General features: G+C 37.8%; 1 protein-coding gene across 50 annotated transcripts in view; it reads left to right on the plus strand.

Annotated features, from left to right (window-relative positions):
* EPB41 (erythrocyte membrane protein band 4.1) overlaps positions 1-18215 on the plus strand; it is a 193891-nt gene that overhangs the window by 110334 nt on the left and 65342 nt on the right. For all 50 annotated transcript variants that reach the window (XM_048221912.2, XM_057305293.1, XM_048221913.2 and 47 more), the window contains exons 6-8: positions 5309-5384; positions 7695-7913; positions 15516-15603. In XM_048221912.2, coding sequence (XP_048077869.1) covers positions 5309-5384; positions 7695-7913; positions 15516-15603 — 383 coding nt within the window. The remainder of the gene's footprint in view (positions 1-5308; positions 5385-7694; positions 7914-15515; positions 15604-18215) is intronic.

Raw genomic sequence — 18215 nt, forward strand, 5'->3', positions numbered from 1 at the left:
CATTGTGACCTAGTCTTAGGCTGCTATTGATCTTCTGACCATACATCAGGAGGGTCATCTGCTTCCAGACCGTGGTTGACCATGGGAAAGTGAAACCATGGCTAAGGGGGGACTATTGTACATTGTTACATTTTATGTATTGCATTATATTATATATGCATTATGTATTATGCTATATATAGTTAAAAATTTGTTTAAATAGGTGATATAAATATGTGGAATAAGATTAAAAGATACAGATGAATCTAATGCAAGGTAAAGTGTCCTTCTACCCCATCCCTTAATTCCTTGGGTTCTTTCCGGAATGTACCTGAGTACATTCATATGTACCTGAGTACATATGAGTGTACATAGACATACACATATTTTAATATAAATATATATTTAACACATATATATTTTACATGCATATTATATTTTACTATGTATATTTTACATAAATATGTATTTAATAGGTATATTCTATATGTATTTAATATAAATATGCAACCAGTATTTTTTATTTAACACAATTTGGAGTATTCTTCGTATCAACACATATAAATTTATTTTGTTTAAAAATTTTCTTGATTACATAGTTGTAGCACAATATATATGTAAGCAGTCCTTTTGATGGACATTTTGGGTTATTCTCAATAGTTTGCTCTTACAAACAAGTTGCAGTGAATGTTTATATAAGCGCATACATATATATGTTCCTGTAGGTAAGTTCCTAGAAGTAGAATAAAAAAATATGAATATCTAAAATCGAAATAGATATTCACTAGAAAGGCTTTTCCGTATTAAAAACATATAGAAAAGTATGGAGGCTAATGTAACAAGTAGCCCATATACACATCACCCAGAATTAACATGTTAACATTTTAAATTTAAAATAGAACAGTACTGGTAAGGTTTTTGTCTTTTTTGTTTTCCTCCTAGTCTTAGCCTCTTTTCTCCCTAGCCATAGAAATCTGTTTTCATGAATTTGGCGTGATTCAGTCCATGTTTTTATGTTTTTTCTTATATATCCATACCTATATACCATAGAGAGTATTGCCTTGTCTGTTTTTCTGAAATTTCCCTCAGACCCATTTATTCATTTGAACCTTCTTCAGAGGTTTATCAATCTCTCTCTCTCCTCCCAGCTTAATTCCCTTGGTTCTGAATAAGAGAGATCTCCCCTACTCAGTATGGCTGTCCACCTCTGCCCCTTTCTGGAATAGTACAGACCAAAAGCAGAAAGTCCTTATACCTTCAAAGAAAGAAAAGGAAGGAAGGAAAGAAGGAAGGAAGGGCGGGAGGGAGGGAAGAAAGAAGAGGGAGGGAGGACGGAAGGAATCCTTATACCTTCTATATATACTGAAAAATACAGATATATAATTTATACAAATTATGTTTAAAAAATTCTCTAGTCCAGGTGTACCCGTTATAAACACATCTTCCTCTCCTTTCCCTGCAGGGGTCACAACTCTCCTGAATTTTGTGTAAATGATTTCATTGTATTTTGAAATAGTTTTTATTACCTATGAATGTATACCTAAAAATACTATTTTACCTTTTGAACATCATGTAAATTTAATTATATAGTAGTTAATCATTTGTGATTTGCTTTTCTTACTCAACGTAATTTTTGAGTTTCATCTCAGTTGAAAAGAAAATTTCACAAAGCAGTTCTTAATCTTTACTATGAGGGTTATCCTCTGTTTTTTTTTTTTGGTTTGTATTCTATTTCATTTTTTTCAAATGCTGTTTTTGACCTACTAAGCTGACTTCTCAATGGATCGTGATCCACAGTTTAAAAAAACACTCGATTGAGGATTTATACCTGTAAGTGGAAGTGCTAGATCGTAGAGTGTGTTCTACCAGATATTGCCAAATTGCTCTCCTTTATGTTGATTGTAAGTTTACCTCCCCACCAGGAGCAGTAAATGAGAATTCCTAGTTTCCTGTGTCCTCAGAAGGCAGGAATTTTTTCAATTATTAATTTAAAATATTTTTTGACATCATTTCAGACTTAACAGAAAGTTGAAAGAATGCAACAAAGAATTCCTGAATATCCTTTCCTCAGATTCCTCAAATGTTAATATTTTACTCCATTGGCTTTGTCGTCTTTTCTCTATCTATACAGTCACACACACACACACACACACACACACACACACACATATACACAGAGGTTTTTTTTTCCTGAACCATTTTAAAGTTGCATCATTGCAACACTATTCACAATAGACAAAAGGGAGAAACAACGTCCATCAATGGATAATGGGTAAGCAAAATATGATACATACACACAGTGGAATATTACTCAACCTTAAAAAAGGGAAGAAATACTGAAACACGCTACTGTATAGATGAACAGTGAAAACACTATGCCAAGTGAAAGTAGCCAAATGTTACACGTCATGTATGATTCTCTTCATATGAAGTATCCAGAATATGTAGCTCCGCAGAAACAAAACAGAGGAGTGGTTGCCAAGGGTTGGAGGTGGGGCTTGGTGAGGGAGTGACTGCTTAATGGATACACAGAGTCTCCTTTGGGAGAAAAACAAAACTGTTTTGAAACTAGATAGAGATGATGGTCGCACAAAATTATGAATGTACTAAATGCCACCGAATTGTACACTAAATATACTGAATTGTATACTTTAAAATGGTTACTATTACATGAATTTCACCTCAATAAAAAGGAAACTAAGTTGCAGTCATGATACCTCTCTACCCCTAAAATATCCTAAAACCTAGGAATTTTCTTATGTAGCTATAATAGTTATTAAAAGCACAGAATTAGCATTAACATTGAGAACCTACAAGACCTTATCAGTTGTCCCAATAATATTCTTTGTAGCAAAAGAAAGTCTACACTGATATTTTACATTTAGTAGGCATATCTCTTTAGTTTTTTTGATCTGGAATAGTTCCTGAGTCTTTAAAGTATTTTATAACCTTGATAGTTTTGAAGAGTCCAGACTAGTTATTTTACAGGTGGTCACTTTGAACGTGTCTGATTTTTCTTCATGGCATGTGAGTCTTCAGGTTATGCGCTTTGGTGGGAATGTCATTGAAATGCTGCTGAGTTAGAAGGCAGAAATTTTAATGTTAAGATTTTTTTAGAGCTTTTCTAGCCACCTTCCCCCCCCCACTAAATATTCTCCGTAAGGTATTACTAATTATATGTATCCTATTCTAGAAAGAGTCACTGACGAAAGCTTAACTTTAATATTTTTTTAAATTCTAAATGATTAACTTTTTTAGTATCTCTATTGCATTGAATCCTGAGCTAGCTTGCAGTGAACCTGAATATTTTCATTAGCAAAATGCCAGACTCGTATCTCTTAACATGGAAAAGAACAGGAACTGAAAATTTGGGCTCCTCTTCTTACAATTGTTGTTAATAAAAGTAAAAGAATTAATAATTGGGACATTTCTTTTTTTTTTTTAAGATTTTATTTATTCATTTGTCAGAGAGAGAGACAGCCAGCGAGAGAGGGAACACAAGCAGGGGGAGTGGGAGAGGAAGAAGGAGGCTCCCAGCGGAGGAGCCTGACGTGGGGCTCGATCCCAGGACCCTGGGATCATGCCCTGAGCCGAAGGCAAATGCTTAATTAACAACTGAGCCACCCAGGCGCCTTTAATTGGGACATTTCTGTTTAGATATGGTTATTTCTTTTCTTTTTTTTTTAAATTATTTTTTAAAGATTATTTACTTTTTTTTGAGAGCGAGAGAGCACATGAGCTGGGGGAAGGGGCAGAGGGAGAAGGAGACTCCCCTCGGAGCAAGGAGCCTGATGCGGGACTCGAGCCTAGGACCCTGGGATCATGACCTGAGCCGAAGGCAGACGCTTAACTGACTGAGCCACACAGGCGCCCCAGATATGGTTATTTCTAATACAGTTAAACTTCCTTGTTTTGGGTTAAATGGAGAGAAACATTCAACCAGAATACAGGGGTTTTTTGTTTGTTTTCGTTTGATTAGGTCTAGTAACATAAGGTCATTGGTGGATCTGTATTAATGTATGATTTTAATACATTAGTTCTTCTCCCCCCCCCCTCCACCTCGCCCGCCCCGGAGTTGTAGCATCCTTATATGACCTTCACAACAATGCTGTGAGATCAGTTACTTTATTTCATTCATTCACTCAACAAATACTTCTTGAGCATCTATGATCTACCAAGCACTGTTTTGGACCGTAGGGATACACACCAAATAAAACAGAAAAAAAGTTCTTACGCTCAGTAATTTGCATTTTAGTGGGAGGAGACAAAGATTATCCTTTAAAAAAGTTATATGTTTATATTTAATAAGTAGTACATGTACGAAATTCAAATGGTATAAAAGAGTATACAGTGAAAAGAGGTTTCCATCCTATTTTCCCTTTCTTCTCCATTTTCTTCTCTAGAAGTTCCCCTTTCTAGTTTCCCAACTACTGTAAGTGGTTTAGTATATAACCTTATAAGGATTGTCTAGGCATATACCCTAACATGTATATCTTATATTTCATATATTTCTTTCTGCCCTCCAATGCTCATGGTTGCTTTTTTAAATTTTAATTTAATTTTTATTTATTTGAGAGAGAGAGAGAGTGAGCACAAGTGAGGGGAGGGGCATAGGGGGAGAGAGAGGGAGAGAATCCCAAGCCGACTCCATGCTGAATGAGGAGCCTGATGCAGGGCTCTGTCTCATGTGATCCCAAGATCATGACCTGAGCCAAAATCAAGAGTGGGACACTTAACTGACTGAGCCACCCCGGCGCCCCTTATGGTTGCTTTCTATATCTACTGTTCTTAACCTCAATATTTTTTCACCTAACACTGTATCTTGGAAATATATCTTCTCTTGCCAAATAAATCTCTATTTAGGTTGTCTCCAGACCTTTGCTATTACAAGCAGTATATTATACGTACACTATTCTGACCACATTTAAGCATATATATAGACACATTTATGGAAATAGAATTGGGAAGTGAAAGAATATATATGTTTTATGTTTTGATATTGTCAAATTGTTCTCCTTAGTGTCGTACCGATTTACACTCATATCAGCAATAGATAATTATTTATTTCCCCCACCAATTCTGGGTGTTATCAAGCTTTTTATATCAATTACTTAACACAGAGCTCAAAGAGAAAAAAAAAACCCTTTCAAACTTTCTTAAATGGTTCTAAATAACTCTTTCTTTCTTTAATAAAAATCAGATTTTTCCACAAAGCATGAGACTATTTTAAAAACCTCAGGAAAAAGAAAACTTTGAATATTTTAGGTACTCCTAACAATCAGAAACTTAGGTATAAGCATACAATTCTTTTTTGTGTTTACTTTTACAGGTGTCCCCTGGAATTTCACATTTAATGTGAAGTTTTATCCACCTGACCCAGCACAGTTAACAGAAGATATAACAAGGTAAATAATTTATTAATAGTTAAATATATAATAAGTAATTCTCATTAGCATGAGCTCTGGGAATTTTTCTATTTAGAACTGAAGAAAAATGATGTGCTATTAAATTTAGGAAGGTAAGCATCTGGTCACTTCAAGGCAAGTTTGTAAATAAGTGAGCCTAAAAGCCTCATATATCTGTGACGTGCCTGGAGGAAATTGGCAGGGGAATTAACCTTGCTTATCATGGGTACGATGCCAAGCTGTGTACAGGGCACCTATAAACCACACGCCCTCCAAAGGGCAAGACAAAAATATAAGTGGTAAAATAGCTCTACTACTTTCTCTTTTTAATACTCCTTCCCTACCTTGTTTTCTGGTATCGGTCTGAAGTCTGAATTATTATTTCGTGCGTGTGTTATTATTTCTTCTGATCTCTCTTTTAAAGTGTATGATTAGGTCCATAATCCTCACGAACTGAATCTTCCCCAGTAATTTTTAAGCCCACCTAATTTATGAAATAAATCTTGTACTCTTTGAAAACAACTTCCTGATTTTAGGAAAGTGGCCTTTATTGGGTTCTGTATAAATATTAATTTTAAAAAAGAAAATGGAAAAGCAGTATATTGTAAAGGATGCTACTATACATATTTATATCCATAACACCTTGCATGGATTCTTATACATCGTAGGTGCTTGGCAAGTGTTCGTTAAATGGAATTGTTGGTTGCTGAGAAACTGCTTTCTAATTCTGATTTTCCTGTCCACTGTTTGACTTGGGACATATATACAGTCTCTGTACCTCAGTTTTCAGATCTCTCAAAATAAGGGAGTAGCCTAAGTAAACTCTAAGTCTGATTGTTAAGTACGGTAATTTCAAAAAAATTATTCTTTGTCTAGTTAATCCTTAGTACATGCTTAAAGTTGAGATGCCATTTCTGCCTGAAAAAAAAATGTTTGCGTTATTTCTTTTTCTCAGGTAATATTTGTCTCTTAGAGTTGCTTCTTGTTCCTCTTTCTTCATGGAGGTTATGTATAAAACGAAACAAATCCCTTAGGTTCTTTGCTAATTACCTACATTTTAGAGGACTTTAAGATCCGTGTGATTTGGTTGGCATTCCTCTTTTAAAAAAAAAAAACATGTATGTAGTGACTAATCGTAGACAGCAAAAGCGATTCTTGATACCTACACTATTCAACATCTTATTATGGTCAAAACGAGGACATAATTCTAATCAATGCAGGAATTTTCAGTTTCATCATATCTCCCAGCTTTCCTGTTTGGTAAAACAGTCTGTATTGGTCAACTCAGCTAGAAAAGTGCTAAGGAGGTCAGGATCATTGGTGTAAATGTGATGCTGACAGAGGTGAGTGTCTAACGGATGTAGGGGCACTCCGTTTGTTCTACTGAATAGTTTGAACCCCAGTCTGAATCCCTGATAATTTAGCACATGGGTGGAATCAGTCTTACAGGATGATAGCGTGTGGAAGGCTACATGCAACTTAGCCCATCTTGAAGGGAAAAGAACTGAAACTGTTCATACCCTAGTAAAAAATGTGTCAATAATGTCATCTTTATATACGAAGGACAGTATCTACACGTTTGGCAAAGCAGCATGATAGAAAGAGTCCAATTTTGGAGCCAAACAGCCTTTATTACTGTATGACATTGAGCAAGCTTAGTCTTTGAAGCTGCCTCCCTATCCGTAATCTGGTAATGATACCCACTTCGCAAGTTTTTTCATGAAAATTAGTTGAGATAATTTATGTGGATATGGTACTTAATGTACTCAATAAAATATTAATTTACCTCCTTCAGACTTTTCCCAACTTTACCTCTTTTCTTTCTTCCTTTTTTGTTATTGAGATACAATTGATATATACCATTGTATTAATTTCACGTGTGCAACATAATGATTCAATAATTGCATATGTTATGAAATGATTACCGCAATAAGTCTAGTTCACAACTGTCACCATATATAATTACAAAAATGGTTTTCCTGGTGATGAGAACTTTTAAGATCTACTCTCTTAGAGTAGAACTTCCTCTTTTTAAATTGCCTTCGGAACAATTGCCTTGTTGTTGGTTTCTTTTTCAACATTTTACATGGAAAAATTCTAAACACACAGGAAAGAAAAAATAATAGTATGATGAACGATCATATAGCCACTACCTAGATTGAGCAGTTATTAATATTACCTCATATTTATTTAATCTCTCTTGTTTTTCTCCCTCCTTCTCTCCCTCTCACTCCCCTTTTCTTCCCCTTTCTCTATATCTTGTTTTTGTTGTTGCTGACATGGTGACATTTTTTTCTCTTTTGGCCATAGATATTATTTATGCCTTCAGCTTCGGCAGGACATAGTGGCAGGACGTCTGCCCTGCTCTTTTGCAACCTTAGCATTATTAGGTTCGTACACCATCCAGTCTGAGCTGGGTGACTATGACCCAGAACTTCACGGTGCCGATTATGTTAGTGATTTTAAACTGGCCCCAAATCAGACAAAGGAACTTGAAGAGAAGGTCATGGAACTGCATAAGTCATACAGGTAAATATGTCTCCAGGGTTTTTTCTGTGTTTGTTTTGGCAGTAAGTTTAAACTGTTGGCCTGGTTTTGATTCAGTGTTTGCCTTAGAGGGGATGTGGTGCTGTGGAGTCAGCTCGGGCCCCTCCAGTGTTCCACTTCGAGCAAGTCGTGTAAGCCTTCCAAACCTCAGTTTTCTCATCAGAGTAACGGGTGTTGTGTTGAAGGATGAAAACTGAATGAGGTCATAGGTGTAAAGCACTAAGGACTGTTTCTGGCACATCGTAGGTGCTCAATAAATGTTAGCTATTATTGCCTTACCTGTTTTTTTTTCAGATTTTAAGCTTATTATGCTGTATTAGGTACTTTAAGATCCTTAAAGCAAGGGTTCTTAGGATCTGTGTACATGGATAGACTTCAGAGGACCCATGAAACCCCTGAGGTATTTATTGAATTCAGTGCTTTTTTCCATGGAAATAATTGGTGATGTTGGAAGGTGTCACAACAGAGTGATCCAAACCAAGGGCATATGGTCACACTGAGCTGGGTTGGGATCTTGGCTCAGCTTGGTCCTGGCCTTGTGACCTTGAGTTATTCACTTAACCTCTCTGAGCCTCAGGTTCCTTATAAGTCTGAATGAGCTTATTAGCTCAGAGGAAATAGGGTGATGGATAGGATTAGAAAAGGTATCATGTGGAAGAACTTTTTTTTTAAAGATTTTATTTATTTATTTGTCAGAGAGAGAGAGTGAGTGAGCACAAGCAGTGGGGAGCAGCAGGCAGAGGGAGAAGCAGGCTCCCCGATGAGCAAGGGCCCAATGTGGGTCTCAATCCCAGGACCCCAGGATCATGATGTGAGCCGAAGGCAGATGCTTAACCAGCTGAGCCACCCAGGCGTCTCCGTGGAAAAGCTTAATACAATGTCTTACTCATTGTCAAAATTCAGCAAATGTTAGCTAATATTTAAGTGCCAGAATAATTTGTGTTTCTTCCTACTATACATCCCATGGTTATTTGAGTGACTTCCTAATGCTAAATTTTATAGGCTGCCTTAGCTTATTAACATGAATATCTGATGTTGGCCTTGAGTTGGTAGTACCCTGAGTTACATTAGTCTGAATTAGGAGAATCCAGCTATCTTCTAAACCAGATATTTAAAAAATTTGTAAATATGTGGAACAATGTAATTTTTTTACTACATTTTGGGAAATTATTGTTATTTTTCACACGAAAATGTTATGAATGTTAAAATATGAGCTTATTGTTATTCTTGAAAGACTTAATATGTATTTAAAATTTTTCTTAGTTTTAATTTCTAATGTAGCAAGTATTAATAGACATAAGCCACATAAAGAAAAGCTCTTTGGAGTCCTCAATAATTGTTAAGAGAGTGAAGGGATCCTAAGGTCAAAAAGTTTGAGAACCGCTGAGCTAGGAGTGAGATAGAAGCATCAGCTCTGGAATCAGCCTGTCGTACTTTGAATTCAGACTCTATTCCTTATGAACTTTTTGACTCTTAGTAAATGACTTAAGCTCTCTAAGCTTCAGTTTTCTCATCTGAAAAATAAGGGTAATGGTATGAATTTGTGATTGTTAAAAATGTGAAGTGCTTCTCATAGTGACTAGTATGTAGTGAGAGTATTTGCTAGGATAATATTTCTTTTTTTTTTTTAAATATTTTATTTATTTATTTGACAGAGATAGAGACAGCCAGTGAGAGAGGGAACACAAGCAGGGGGAGTGGGAGAGGAAGAAGCAGGCTCATAGCAGAGGAGCCTGACGTGGGGCTCGATCCCAGAACTCCGGGATCACGCCCTGAGCCGAAGGCAGACGCTTAACTGCTGTGCCACCCAGGCGCCCCTAGGATAGTATTTCTTAACCCCATTTGACAAGTGATGGATGTGAACCTGGGTTTAGAGAACCACTTTTTGGAACTTAACAGAATTTAAACCGAAATAAGTGAAATGATCTCAAAACACTGGTGGATATGGTCCAGTTGATGTTCTGTTAGGTATATGGATAGAAATTAAGCAATGATGGCTCTCCTTGACTAGAAAATGTAGAGGTCTGACACCTTGGAATTTACTTGTTCCTTTTTGGAAAGATTGGCACCATTTACAAACAGAAAGCCAAATGGAAAATTTAATTATGTTCAACACCATGGCATTTTAACTAATCCAGAGAAACTTCTGCTGCGGCAGAAGCATTTTACTATGCATTGAAAAGTACAAGCAAATATCACCCTGTTCTCAGATAAATAGAAGACTGCCTATGTACATGGAACCCTTAGTTAGTGGCCCTTTGCCCAGATAGAGACTTTGAAGTTATAATTAACACTGTAAATTTATACTAGCAAATCAAGCTTTAAAATTAATTGCCCTCCATTTATGGGTAGTAGGAAAGTATGTAAACTTGTCACTTGTCCCCCTACTTAACTATTTGAAATCTCAGTCCTTAATTAGGAGATGTAACAAACATTATTAAAAGGCTGTCATATAACATTGGAACTCACTGAATGGCTCTGTATCTGGACCCCACTTGCTCAAAATAAATACAGAGAAACTTTGTTTCAACGTCTCTTTTTAATGAGCAAGAGTTAACCAGTGCCAGAGCTCTCTGGTTAGATACTTTTGTAAGCTTTCAAGCAGTAAATTATTAGGTGGTACTGAATAAATTCTTAATGGCTTAGAGGTATCTAGCCTCCTCCCAGCTAGTTTATTATATTTCGGGAGTCTTGGAAAATCTAGGAGAAATCATGATCTTTAAAATTTTAAGTTGAAAGTAATTTAAATTTAACTTGTGGTATTAAATTTGTAAAATACATGTGTTGTATTTACATATACAGTTCTGTGGGTAGTGGGATTATGAGAGATTTTCTCCCCCCCCCCCCCAGTGTGGTTATACAATGAATTCATATGATTTTTATAATCAGAAAAAGCTTCCTGAAACAATTTTGTTTTGCCATTAGGTAGGGTAGAGCAAGATAGTCACCCATGCAGAGAGGCAGTCTAGCTAGGGGTATTGGGGTCTAAGCAGGATGGAGAGAGTATTCATGAGTAGGGGACCAGCCTGGCATGAGAAGTCAGAGCTCAGACAGTACGAGGAGGGTAGTCGTGTGTGGAACGTGGTGGTAGTTATCAGAGGCAGAGCAGATTGAGAAAAGCATCCACGTGGGGTAAGGCCTGCATCGGCGGAGGCCGTCGCATGGGGTGGTACCTAGTGCAGGGTGTTGAAGCCTGAGCCGGGTGAAGAAGATGTCCTTGAAAGGGGTAGCCTAACACCAGGAGTCAGAACCTGAGTGAGGTAAGGAGGGAATCCCTTTGTGGGGAGCAGCCCCACATGGGGGGTGGTTCAGAGTCCAATCAAGGTGAGGAGGGCATCCTGTAGGGGAGAAGTCAGTGGCAGCAAAGAGAGATTGGTTATATGCAAGGTGTTGATCAAATTAGTCAATATATTAATGATAATGGTAGTCAGGTTTCTTACTGTCAGTAAAGGGAGATACACATTATGAAGAGGGAGAAACCCTGTGGTATTGCATTAAAACTGCAGGTTTCATAATATAATAAAAAAAATATTTTGAAAAACCCTGCAGGTTTCAATGCTAACTCATGATTTCTGATAGATAGACAGACAGATAGATAGTAGGCACACACGCCTACATATACACATACATGCATGCATACTAACATCATCTGACTACATTGTTCGAGAAAGGAGTGCTTAAAAAATGACAGAAATGATCAGAAGGATAAAGAATCCAGCTCGGAGAGGCTCCCACTGACCAAATCTGGGCTAATTTAAGCACCAAAATAAATAAGGAAAATAATTGATTATATTGCATTGAATAAATTGAGAATCTATGAGTCCATGCTGATATAAATGAATAAATTCAAAGTTTGATAAGGAATGGGATATTCAAAAGGTTTCAGAATATATCCCCACAGGGATCCCTGGGTGGCTCAGTCGGTTAAGTGTCTGCCTTTGGCTCAGGTCATGATCCCAGGGTCCTGAGATTGAGCCCTGCGTCAGGTTCCCTGCTCAGCGGGGAGCCTGCTTCTCTCTCTGCCTGCTGCTCCCCATGCTTGTGCTCTCTCTCATTCTTTCTCTCAAATAAATAAATAAATAAATAAATAAATAAATAAATAAATAAATAAAATCTTTTAAAAAATACATTCCCACAATCTGATTATTAATTACAAAGAGATAAATAGGAACTGCACAGAAGAGAAGCCTGGCAGACATCAGTGATCAAACTGAACATTATCCACGAAGGAACGAATTGAAATTGTGCACCTCCCACCTGATAGGGTGCGGTGAGACCACGGAGCCACTTCTGTGCTATTCCTGTCAAAGATGCAAAACCTGAATCAGCTCATGGAGAAACATCAGACCCAAATTGGGGTGTATTCTGTAGAGTAACTGGCCTGTAATCCTCAAAAGGTCAAGATGACGAAAGTCAAAGAAAGATTAAGGAACTGTTACAGACTGAAGAAGACCAGAGGCATGAACTAAATGAAATTCATGATGCTAACTAATCTGGGCCTTTCTACTATACAGAGCATTTTCTAAACAACTGGCTAAACTTGAGTGGGGTCTGAGGATAAGATAGCAGTAATGTATTAATATTTATTCCCTGCTTTTGACAGTTGTGTTGAGGTTATATAGGAGAATGTCCTTGTTTGTAGGAATTACACATTAAAGTGTTGGGAGTGATGGGTCCTTCGGTTGACAGTTCGCTCTCAGATAGTTGAGGAAAAAATGATTTGCATTGTAGGTAACTTCTACATTTAAGCGTTTCAAATATCAGCCAAACTTCAAATACAAGCATTATTTTCAACTAAAAAGGAAATTCATAGGTTTTTTTTTCTTAAGATTTTATTTATTTATTTGACAGAGAGAGACAGCGAGAGAGGGAACACAAGCACGGGGAGTGTGAGAGGGAGAAGCAGGCTTCCCGCCAAGCAGGGAGAGCGATGCGGGGCTCGATCCCAGGACCCTGGGATCATGACCTGAGCCAAAGGCAGACGCTTAATGGCTGAGCCACCCAGGCGCCCCGGAAGTTCATAGTTTTAAAGTTAAAGATCTCTTCTTACTACCTGCCCTTAATACAATTTTATTTATTTATTTATTTATTTATTTATTTATTTATTTATAGTACATAGTTATTTAAGTAATCTTCACCCAACGTGGGGTTGAACTCACAGCCCCAAGATCAAGAGTTGCATGCTCTTCTAACTGAGCCAGTCAGTTGCTCCTGCCCTTAGTACAATTTTAAAGTGTGCTTATGTAGAGAAGCATTTAAATACATAGCTTGAAGCTTAAATCTGTGTTTAAATTGACCCCATTAATGTCCTTTGGAGCTGGAGGAGTAACTATGGAAAAGATTTTATCATGGTTGCCTCATTTAATGTTTTAAAATTTGTCTTCAAGTTCAGGTGATCAAAATTTTTCTCTATTATGAATTGTGTATAGATGTCCCACTGTTACTATCATCAGAAACTTAAAGTTTCTGGGGTGCCTGAGTGGCTCAGTCGGTTGAGTGGGTGACCCTTGATTTCAGCTCAGGTCATGATCTCAGGATCATGGGGTCAATCCCCAAGTCGTCTCCGCACTCAGTAGTGAGTCTGTTTGGGATTCTCTCCTCTCCCTCTGCCCCTCCCTCCCTGCTCACACACACTCTCTCTCAAATAAATAAATCTTTAAAATTTGAAAAAAGAAACTTAAAGTTGCAATAATAATAAACATTTATATTTTGCAGAGCAGTTTAACAACGATTATCTCATTTTACCCTACATAGTCACATTCATTCATTCAGCAAAGATAAAAAAGTCATTGCCTATCCTAGTCTCTGGAATTAGGTATTATCATGGATCTTATTTTATAAGTAAGGAGACTGAGGGAGACACCAGGTCACTACTCTTAAGTGCAGGAGGCTTGAGTAATGTGACTTGAAGTCCTGACTGAAGCCTGCTGCCTTAAACTTAAGAGTCACAACTTGCCCATGACTATATGACCCCTCGGGGCCTATTTCTTCATCAGCAAAATCAAAATGTTGGATTCTATAATCTTCAATCTCCATTCCACCTTCAAAATCCTAAAATTGAAGCCATTGATAATAGTAACAACAACGAAAACTATAGAATGATTGGGAGTGACCTTAAATAGAAAAGTATATAACTTTATATGGAAAAAAAAAAACCTATGAAACTTTCCTGAGATGCTTTTTTTTTTTTTTAAGTTTTTATTTATTTGAGAGAGAGAAAGAGAAAAGGGCCAGAGTGAGAATCCCAAGCTGACTCCATGCTGAGCACCGAACCTGTCACGGGGCTCGATCCCCCAACCATGAGATCATGACCCGAGCTGAAACCAAGAATCAGTGTCTCAACCAACTGAGCCACCCAGGCACCCTGTTCCTGGGATGTTTTTAGTGACTTGAATACACAGACTTGCATATGTGTTAATTTTCCCATTCTCCTTTTTTGGTGGGTGTTCAATTTTGTGTCTACTAAATAGAACTCAGGTGTGATGATTTAGTGCTTGCAGAAAAAAAGTTTATTTGGGGAGGCTGAGTCATTAACAAATCTGCAGAGTGTCTCCTGAGATTTTGCTTGTTCCAAGGAGCCCTTTGTTCTTTTTAATGAGGGTAAAGACAGATGGGTTTAGAAGAGTCTCTTCTGTTAAATGAATAGGCCACTGTTGCTTTGTTTAGTTTAAGGCAGTCCTCTGGGGAAACAGGCATTTACACCGTTTTTCTTTGGGGGTGTGGCAGCATTATTGTTAGTATGAAGTTATATTTGATCGGCCTGAATTGTGCAGCACTAGGAGTGATATCTTTTTCTTCAGAGCTCAACATAACAGCTCGTGAGCACTTCTCCAGAGTGGGGAAAGTTATAAAGAAGAAGGCAAGACCATCACAATGAGCATTTAGACAGTGAGACTGATTGTTTTCAAACAAATCTAATTCATTATATGCCTAGTAATGAAGACATCTTAATAACAGAGAAAGCAGCCCCCTTATCTACATGCTTCTATTAACTAATTTATTTTGTTTAGATTAGTGGGCAGGACACCATCTGTTACCAGAAAATTTCTTTTCATCGAGCCTGCCCCCATTAAGGGCCTCCAGTTAAGTAACTTCAGCTGCCCTCCTGTTTAATTTCCATAATAATTCAGAGTATGGAAGGAAAAAGGCAGCTAAGAGGATATTGTAAATTGTACCATGCCCTCAGAGGATTTAATTTGGTCACCTCCTTGGCAAGAGAAATTAGTGGGAGGAGTTTGTGTGTATTAGAGAAAAAGGCTGAGGAGAGGGAAGGGTAGAACTGATGGTGTGTGAGGCAGCCTTAAGGATATTTCTTAAAACCTTTTATTTCTAATAGTTTTTTGGTGACTTTGTTTTTCTCCAAGATCTCTTTTTACTAAGACGTGCTTCGACGATTCAGACACAGGTAGTGATAGAAATCCTTTTCCCTAATATTTTACTTTCAGGACTATGAAATATATCCATATACATATTGGTATATGTATATATATTTGTTTATTTATATGAAGTGTAACTAATACACAATTGTGGTTATTGTAAAAGTTGGCATTGGGTGCTGAATTTCTAATTTTTATTCTACCAAAGGTCCATGACTCCAGCTCAAGCTGACCTGGAATTTCTTGAGAATGCCAAAAAGTTGTCTATGTATGGTGTTGACCTTCATAAAGCCAAGGTAACGAATGATATCTTTGGCCTTTATTAATATACATGTATCAGACCTGGGTCATATAATACTTGCTGCCAACTTTTATCTGGGGTATTATAAAACATTCAAAAGAGAGAGTTCTTGTTAGAATTTTAAGTGTATAATATGAGTTGCCCCTTTGCAGTCCCCCTGTCAGAATGGAATTTCACATCGAAGCCCCTGTAAGGATCAAAGATATTTCACCTAGAGCAGAAGTGATATTTTCCTAAAATGCAGACGCATTTGAAAATATAGAGGGGCAGCAAGGCATGTTTCACAGCCAACATCACCTACGTCAGAACACTGGGGCATTTATTAAGTGTGTAGATTCTCAAGGTCCTCCCAGATTTACTGAATTACTTTGGACAAGGCACTAGATCTCCAAGTTGAATGAACATGTCAAATTACTCTCATTCACACCTGAATCTCAGAACCATTGGCCTAAGGTAGTGGTTCTAGAAGTGTGGTCTCCTAACCAGCATTTAGCAGCATCCAGGAACTTGTTAGAAATGCACATTTCAGGCCCCATCCCAGACTTACTGAAGCAGAAATGCTGCAGGTGGAGCCCAGCAATCTGATTTCACACTTTTTCCAGGTGATTCTAACACACATGCGATGAACCACAGTGGTTCATTTGGAAACTCCTGGGTTAGGGAATTGGAAACTTGAGCTTTAATCCTAGTTCTAATACAACCTAAGAGAATAAGCTCAAGGGAAGTTGCTTGACTTCCCTCATCTTTACCTACTGAAGTAGCCGGGGGTGGCCGCGGGGTGTGTGCGAGGAGTTTGTGAGGGAACGGGCTCAAGGGATGACGCGAGGTTCATTTAGAGGAACTTAACTAGGGTGTACGATGAGGGCACTCAAAACCATGTCCAGTGAGAAAGCAAAGGATTAGGGGAGACTTAGCCCATAGAAGAGAAGGTTTAGGGAAGACGTAAAACCTGTCTTTATGTATTTGAATGATTGCTCTGTGAAGTAGAGATTTTACTATGGCTCCAGATACAAAACTAGAGCTAGTAAGATGGAAATTACAGGGAAATACCGTTCAGCATAGTTGGACAAATTGCCTAACAGTCAGAGCTTTTCTAAGATGGAATGGGCCCCCGGCTACCATAGTAATTATTTCGTGCCTACAGCATGAAAGGTCCTGTTAGTCCAGTCAGACACCAGGTGTCTGAATGTCCTTCTTTCTAAATTCCCAGCAAGCAGTTATTCTACCTATCCTGGAATAGCTCTAGTGACAGAATGCTCACTACCTTCTATTCCAGGATAGGTAGAAAAATCACTTGGTAGGAATGTAGAAAAAAGGACATTCAAACATTTGGTGTGTGATTGGACTAACAGGACCTTTCATGCTTTCCCCACCCTGAATAGCTGATACCTGAAGATTCTTCCTTATTAGATTCTGTTAAATCTAATAAAATTTCATTGCATGTTCGTGGTTTTTCTTGAAATGTTGCTCTGGATTGTTTCGGCCTGGATGCTTCTGTGAATCTCTAAAGTAGGTGGTAGAAAGATCAGAGCTGAAATTGTTTGGTTTTGCTTCTCAGTTCCTGCTGTGGCTGGTGTCGATGCAGTAATGATCAGGAATAGATGAAGAAGTCAAGCATCATGTTCCTGTCCTAAATGTTGTAAAGCAAACTGTTTCTCCAAAACATATAATTGAGAGAGATATAGTTGTCCCCACAGGCTTTAAGAATTTAAGAGGGTGTCTTCTGGGAAATTCTCAGTTATATAGTCATTGAGTTAGAGCTGTTAATAATTTTTACTTCTCCGTTGTGTTTGTACATAACACGTATAGGCACTAACATGTTTCTCTATACTCAATTTGGGAAAAAGAATAGTCAAGAAACATTTAACTCTGGGTTTTGATTACCTATCTAAATAGTCGTTGGTAGAGATTTACTCAGGTGAAATTTATTTTCATTATTAGCAGACACAGATGATTAACGTTATATATTTAATTTTTTTTTTTTAAGATTTTTTTTTTATTTATTTATGTGACAGAGAGACAGCCAGCGAGAGAGGGAACACAGCAGGGGGAGTGGGAGAGGAAGAAGCAGGCTCATAGCGGAGGAGCCCGATGTGGGACTCGATCCCGGTACGCCGGGATCACGCCCTGAGCCGAAGGCAGACGCTTTAACGACTGCGCTACCCAGGCGCCCCTATATATTTAATTTTTAAAAATTACTAAGGAGACATAGAAATGTGCCTTTATCTTGCTGTTCCTTCTTTTTTTTTTTTTTTAAAGATTTTATTTATTTATTCGACAGAGATAGAGACACCAGCGAGAGAGAGAACACAAGCAGGGGAGTGGGAGAGGAAGAAGCAGGCTCATAGCGGAGGAGCCTGATGTGGGGCTCGATCCCAGAACGCCGGGATCACGCCCTGAGCCGAAGGCAGACGCTTAACCGCTGTGCCACCCAGGCGCCCCTTGCTGTTCCTTCTTGACTTTGGGATAATAGTTATAATTTAATATACTTTACATCAATAATTACAAGAGTCTGAGATTCTCTCATCCTGAGTTTATACAGGGATAGAGTCAACTTCTTTACTTATGATTTTTGGATGAATGACCACATTATCGTAAAAAATCATA

This window comes from Ursus arctos, unplaced genomic scaffold (assembly GCF_023065955.2).
Source record: "Ursus arctos isolate Adak ecotype North America unplaced genomic scaffold, UrsArc2.0 scaffold_32, whole genome shotgun sequence".
NCBI classification, from domain to species: domain Eukaryota; kingdom Metazoa; phylum Chordata; class Mammalia; order Carnivora; family Ursidae; genus Ursus; species Ursus arctos.